General features: G+C 37.6%; 1 protein-coding gene and 1 pseudogene across 1 annotated transcript in view; both read right to left on the bottom strand.

Annotated features, from left to right (window-relative positions):
* Positions 1 to 6,979, bottom strand: part of ADGB (androglobin) — a 132,219-nt gene that overhangs the window by 15,366 nt on the left and 109,874 nt on the right. The window contains exons 31-32 of the mRNA XM_006760184.2: positions 2,834 to 3,010; positions 1,869 to 1,980 (exon numbers count right to left, since the gene is read on the bottom strand). Of these exons, the coding sequence (XP_006760247.1) occupies positions 1,869 to 1,980; positions 2,834 to 3,010 (289 nt within the window). The remainder of the gene's footprint in view (positions 1 to 1,868; positions 1,981 to 2,833; positions 3,011 to 6,979) is intronic.
* LOC102755550 overlaps positions 4,918 to 6,979 on the bottom strand; it is a 2,612-nt pseudogene continuing 550 nt past the window's right edge.

The raw sequence follows: 6,979 nt of genomic DNA, 5'->3' as shown, positions 1-6,979 counted from the left end.
AGGGGGGGCTGGGGGAAGGTCAAGGGGGGAAAAAAGGAGACATATGTAATACTCTTTGTAATACTTTAAGCAATAAGACAACATTTTTAAAAAAAAGAGAGAGAGAAAAAGAATTCCAGTTTTAGCAAAGAATCCTGCTAAACCCATTTATGGAGATCTAGAGGCCCAATGCATGAAATTCATGCAAGAGTAGGCCTTCCTTCCCCTGGCTGCCGGCATTGGCTTCCCTCTGGCACCCAGGACCTGTGCTTCCCTGGCAGCCCCAGCTTCATCCACAAGGACTTCTGGTTTAATTAACATATTATGCTTTTATTATTATAGATTGCCCTTACCCTTGATATCCAATTAAGCTTCTCTTTCTCCCATCTTTGATACTTAATCAAGTTCCTCTTCCTTAACCCCTGAGACCTATCCAAGTTCCTCTGACTATTTTCTCTCTACTCTCTGCCTATTGGCTATAAATCCCCACTTGTCCTTGTAATATTCAGAGTTGAATTCAATCTCTCTCCCAATTGCAACAGCCCTGACTCCTATTGCAATAGTCTTGAATAAAGTTGTCCTTGACATTTTTTATATATATTTTTATTGATTTTTTACAGAGAGGAAGGGAGAGGGATAAAGAGTCAGAAACATCGATGAGAGAGAAACGTCGACCAACTTCCTCCTGCACACCTCCCACTGGGGATGTGCCCGCAATCAAGGTACATGCCCTTGACCAGAATCGAACCTGGGACCCTTCAGTCCGTAGGCAGAGGCTCTATCTATGGAGCCAAACAGGTTTTGGCTTCCTTGACATTTTTAACAAACATCTAGCACAACAATTTTTCTTATAAATATAACTTAATACATTTAAATAATAATCATAATCTAGAGCTTAAAGAACAAGAGCTGTATTCTATTCACCTTTGTATTCCTAATATTACTTAACTTCATCAATTAGAGGAGTAAGTACCTTAGGAGTTAGAAATATTTTAAATCCCAGTGTTGTCACTTTTTATATGTATATGACTTAGGAAAACTAAGATGACTCTCTGAGCTTTGGTCTCTATCTGTAAAATGGAAATAGTAATGTTTGTGTCATAGTTAAAGGTTTGTGCTATAGGTTAAAGTGAGATACTAAACATGAAGCATTTTGAACAGGCTCCATCCCAGGATAACAGAATTAGGGTGATATTTACTGTTTAGATTGTTTATAGAAAAGTTACAAAACATTATTTATGTAACAATTATTAAATTATTCTCCTGAAGATGTGCGAGTAGGAAAGCATGTTTTGGGATGTGAATGAGGCAACCACATATTGGCAAGAAGATGCCAGACACATGGGCTGATGAAGGGCTCTGTCTGCATGCTGGGTTTGCTCCTGGCTATCTTGTGAATTTAGTAAATTACTGAGAAAATAATTATAGGTCTTTGTCCTTATTGGTAAGTTGAGAATAATATTATATATCAATGGGTTGACGTATTAAAATAATTAGCATTTCACAGTTCCATGTCCAAGGCAATCACTGACTTTATAGCTATGATTCTTAACTGCCATTATTCATGTTTATGGTGATTAGAAAAGGTGACAGATTTATAGCAGGATGTCTATCTTCAAGTTTGCATACTGCTACTTCTAACTAGGTAGGACCCTTATTTCTCGTTTCATCTCTCAGTCAGTGGAGAAAATCATATCCACTTGATGGGAAACGTAAACATATGCTTGGTGAAAAAGAAATAACTACCTATCTTTCATAGGATTGTATGTGACTTTTCACAATCCATAAGAAAACAGATCCTGACATGGTTTCTTTTTACCAAGCATGACTTGCTGCCTGTCATTTCGAAGGGGTTACGGCCCTGAGGCCGCAGGGGCAGGCTCACTGACCTTCTTCTCCTCGCGAATGGCTTTCTGACAGAGATACAGTCCCAGGCACGCCCTCGCCATCGGGTGTTTTCTTAATGAACCGGCTGAGGTAATGCAGACGAGCCTGATAAGCCTAAGGAACAAACATGATCAATACACAGTACAGACACCTTAAAGGTACTCAAGAACCAAACAAAAACAGAAAACACAGGGAAATGTGAATGACTGAGGCAGCTGGGACCAGGCTGGCTCTTGTTAATTATTGAATAAACTCAATTTCTAAACCACCCATGTTTTTGACAGCCGTTTCTGAGAACTAATGAAGAGGTGGTGCTAAAATTAATGCACTGAAATCCCACGTCTCCTGATTCTGAATCGCTTTCATCTTTCCCAGTTACCAAGTTGGGACATGAAACACACACAAATAATACTGTTTCACTATGGCAATGATTCTTATATAAAACGTAGGGAGAGGGAGACATGAGGTCTAGGGGGCAAAAGTAGGCTTACAGTTGTGAATATACGAAACAGAGTTTATTCTTGTATTGTTATTTATTAATTATTGTATTATTTATTTGTACCACAACTGTAAACCTACTTTTGCATACCCCTGTATATACTATGCCACATACACTATACCACAGGCAGCAGCACATGCTTTTTATCTGCCTAAGGCTGTTCAAAGTCCATGAAAGCAGTTTTAGGCTGTCTTAGTTGGGAGGAGAGACAGCATTAAGCCTAGGCTATGTAAAAGAATGAGGTCACCCACAGGTTAACACATGGCACCATTATATGCTTTGCTTTTGCAAGTCATCAGGGTATCAGGACAGTGTGTCCAAATATGGTCTTAACACCGAATCAATGTCTGAGAAAGTTCCAGATGCCATTCCTGAAGGAAAGACTATGTGGTTTCACCAACATGGCTCTTTCTTCCAACCATGCCGAGTAACAGAAAGGAAAAGCACAACTCCACAGACTCAAGAGACCTTGATGGCTCTTCCTGGCTCTGCCATCTCCCAGGCTTGCTTCATAGCTCGGATCTCATCTGCTCGTTCTGTATCTTTTTTCACTTCAAGATATTCCGCTTCGTTATGTTCAGTGACAACCCTCAAAATCCAGTAGGGTTTATTTGGGTCTTCTTGCTGGGAGTGTGCAGTGGGTATCTGATAAAAGAAGAGAAAAACCTTTGGGTCAGATGCTTTCCTTCTTTCAAAAGGTTCAGATTTAACCCTATGATCCATAATTTCCCTATTAGGTAGTTACCCAAGAGAAATGAATACATTTATTCACAAAAAGACCTGGACAAGAACATTCATTATGGCCTTTTTCATAACAGTAAAAAAATAAAAAAGAAAAGAAACACTATAAATAACTATTGATTGATGAATAAACAAATTGATATACATCACAGTATAACTAAATCTTACAGATAGACATTATACTGAGATAAAATTGAACACAAAAGAAAACTTCTTGCATGACTCATTTGTATGATGTTATAGGACAGGTCAATCTGTTGCCTGGGATGAAGTATGGGGATCACAGAATCCATTGCAAAGAGGTTTGAGGGAATTTCTAAGAATATGGAAATTGTCTATATCTTGATTGAGATGTGGGTTACATGGTGAATGCTATTTTCAAAACTCACTGAATTATATATTTAAGGTTGTTGCATTTCACTGTATGTGAAATTTACCTAAACACTAAACAAAAATCTCTAAATTACTGTTAGGCTTACAGCATCTCTGCAGAAAAAACGAGAGCAGGAATAATTGACCATTTCCAAGTCTGGATATTTTACTGGATATATATTCATTTTGAAAGTTAACATTTTGATGTTTTGTAAGGTCACTTTCATGGGCCCTAGGCTGGGAGAACACTGACATAGGACTTAAAAGCGTCCAGATAAGTGAGGCTCATTGGTGTCTGCCTGATCCAGTGAGAGGCTTCAATCTGATGTGGTTTATAGGCACTTTAGATAAGACTGATGCAATGTTACATATCCATAATTATCCATAATGCAGGTGGGGAAGTGGGTATGGGGAGGCCACTAAATAAAATTTTCAGTTTGGTTTTAATGTTCCCCAAAAGACCTCCTTGCTCCTTACAATATTCTTCTAATAATCTGATGAGAACATAAATCTCAAAATTAGATTTTTAAAAATTTCTTCCTTTTAAAACACAATACATGAACTGTACTATATTTTATATTTCTGGATATATGAGTTTATCAGAAGCTTTTCTGGGATCAAGTTTTGATCAGGGAAGAGAACACTATGAAGGAGTATGGGAAGGCCACATGTCTTATACGAATTTATGGATTGCGTTAAGTTTGTCTATTTTAAATTGCAGTAGTCTTTTTGCTTTTGTTAATGAAAGGGATATTTTTTAATGAATTACAAGGATTGCTTTTATAACAGTGAACAAAAAACTGGAGCTTCATCTAGAAAAGTTAACACACAGCATTATCTTAAAGTTTCAAGGGGGGAAAGTAGTTGATTGGAACTCCACCAATGTTTTTGAGCCAAACTGTTGAAACAAGCAAGCTTTGAAGTGAAAACTGCTCTAATTCTTTCATATTTCAAATGTAATCATCCTTTGATAGATAAAAAATTATTATTCCACATCTGTTTAGATGATATTAGAGGAAAAGACAGCATTTGGATTGTAAAATAATCTAAATGCTAGTAAAAACATAAGCAATGTAAATTTAAGAAGAAATTAGCTTTTCCGTCTGAAACAAAATCAATGATGGCATAAATTTCACATGATTATGATGACTAAAGCAAAAATACAAAGTATAATATGATAGTTTTCAGTTTGCTGTCTGGCACATACATTAATACTTTTTAAAACAACAAAAAACATAATACCAATATCAACTAAAACCAACTAGCAAAATATTAAGGTTCCTAAAGCTTAGTTAATTATTAATGTCATAAAAACCTAATTTCCATATGAATTTTGGAACCCAGCATATAAATTGTCCAAGCACTGGCTTTATTAGGATTCCCCAGAATTCACGAGTATTTCAATGGTAACTTTTTTGCTGAATCCCATAATTCCTTATTCAGTTCGGTGGAGCCACTGAACAGCCTTTCATTTTTGAGACTGCACATATATATTCATCAGAATTTTGAAAAGAATGTAAGGTTTCATATATGCCAGTTTTTAGGTTTACCCAATCATTAATGTTTGCAGACTTGGTTTTTCTTGGCTTAATATTTTTGCAAGGTTTTTTTCTTTTTTTTTCTTTATTTTTTTCTACATACTTCAACCTTTCAACTGCAGCTGATCCAGCTTTTCATTTTGACTTTCATCTACAGGTATGTTTTCAGCATTATAGGGCTGAAGCTAAAATAGTTGTCAGAAGACCTTTTTCTGTATCTATAGCACTGTTGATATCATTAGATAGGTTGGTTTCCAGGCTTGTGTATGCCATGGTATTTCTTACATTACTCTTATGATGTCCAATGCCCAGGCTTGCTATGCATTCTAATGGGACATCTGGCCAAGGACATCTAAGTCATTCATTACTAATGCTGAGGGGTTGTACAGAATCAATCCTCCAACTTGAGGAAGATTATTTCCCAGATGCACACTCTGCAAAGCAGCAGATGAGACTCTAATGGCCTGCTATGTTTTATAACAGCAGCCTCCCACATGGTAAGAGTTGATTGCAAGAAAATGATCATAGTGTCTGAACACAAAAGCTGTTGGCATTATCCCTCTGTTTACCATGGTACTTACTAGTAGCTACCATAGGACGTGGGGGATTTCTTGCTGCTTTAATAATCAGTACGTATCCCATTCTGTTCTTAAGAATATGTCCCCACATTTGACTATCTTAAAGCACATGGCTCCAAGTCATTTTGACTGTTCCAACAATGACATTTTGTGAAACCTCACCTGACCCCAATTTTATGTGAAGTTCTTCACATTTATGCAAGGACACGTGAAACAATCCAAACAGGAAAGCTCAGATGGCCCCTGTGCTTACACCACAAATGCAATTAATGAGCTGGTGAATTGGCTCCTGAGTCAGTTCAGCTTCTTCTTGCTGTGTCTGAAGAGCAACCACACCCCTTGTTCCTACAGCATCGATTGCTCAAATTAGGATTCCTCTTCCTTTTAATGGATTCATGCAGCCAATTAAGGCCAACATTTCTCTAACTGCTGTCTGAAGAGTGTCATCCTTAATTTGTCTCAAGTAAAAAGTATGGAACAATTCTCTCCTTGGCAGCCACTCCTTTTCCCTCAGGAAACTCTAGAAGATGAAAAGTCAAATTTTCAACCCTGCTGATGTAGAGCTTTGGGTCAGATGTCCCTAAGGCTTAAACTAACACCCAAATTCTGTCATCAGTACTCATGCTCACAATCTTTCCTGGTTGAAGAGATAAACACTTTTTCTCCTGTGTGTTTCTGTCTTTGCTTACAGCCTACTCAGCTTTCATTGCCACTTCCTGTTCCGACTGACTCTTCTCACTAAATCATGTGGAGAAAAGTCCACCAACATCACCACCTGCTCAAGGTAGGACCCCGTCAGTGTGATGAGAAAGTTAGCAGTACTTCGTTTAAGGGAAACTGGACGAGCCTCAGATGTCTCACTGGGACCTGCCCACTTGTGGTCAGTCTACCAAGAAGGTTCTGAGAGAGCCAAGCTCCTTATCAGCCCAGACACCCACATGGCCCATATCAGCAGAAGGGCATTTCGCTTCTTCAGTGCTTTTATCTTCAATTTCTCATTTGCCCTGAGAATGTCTATTTTCTTTGGGACATTTTAGCCTCACATTTGAAGTATGAATTAATATGATTTGGTAAAAAGTAGAATGACTCTCCAAAATTTGTGGTTCAATTATTTGTGTAATGAAAGAGGCTTTGTTCCCTGTATCTTCATCTTCATCTACATCGTGGCTTCCCTTTCCTGGAAAACTCTGCTCTTCTAATTGAGTACTGCCTTTTTCAGAGTTACAATGGTTTGTTTAACAATTCTCTGTTTGAACAAGCCACTATCAGATACCTTTTTTTAAAAAAAAGATATTCAAGAACTAGACTTACGTTTCGCTAAACGTAAAATCATTTCATTCTGATTGCCAAGAACAGCCTTTGAAACAAAGTTCACAGTCCTTTTA

This window comes from Myotis davidii, unplaced genomic scaffold (assembly GCF_000327345.1).
Source record: "Myotis davidii unplaced genomic scaffold, ASM32734v1 scaffold196, whole genome shotgun sequence".
NCBI lineage: Eukaryota > Metazoa > Chordata > Mammalia > Chiroptera > Vespertilionidae > Myotis > Myotis davidii.
The sequence above is the reverse complement of the archived record's forward strand: the minus strand, read 5'-3'. Positions and strand labels throughout refer to the sequence as shown.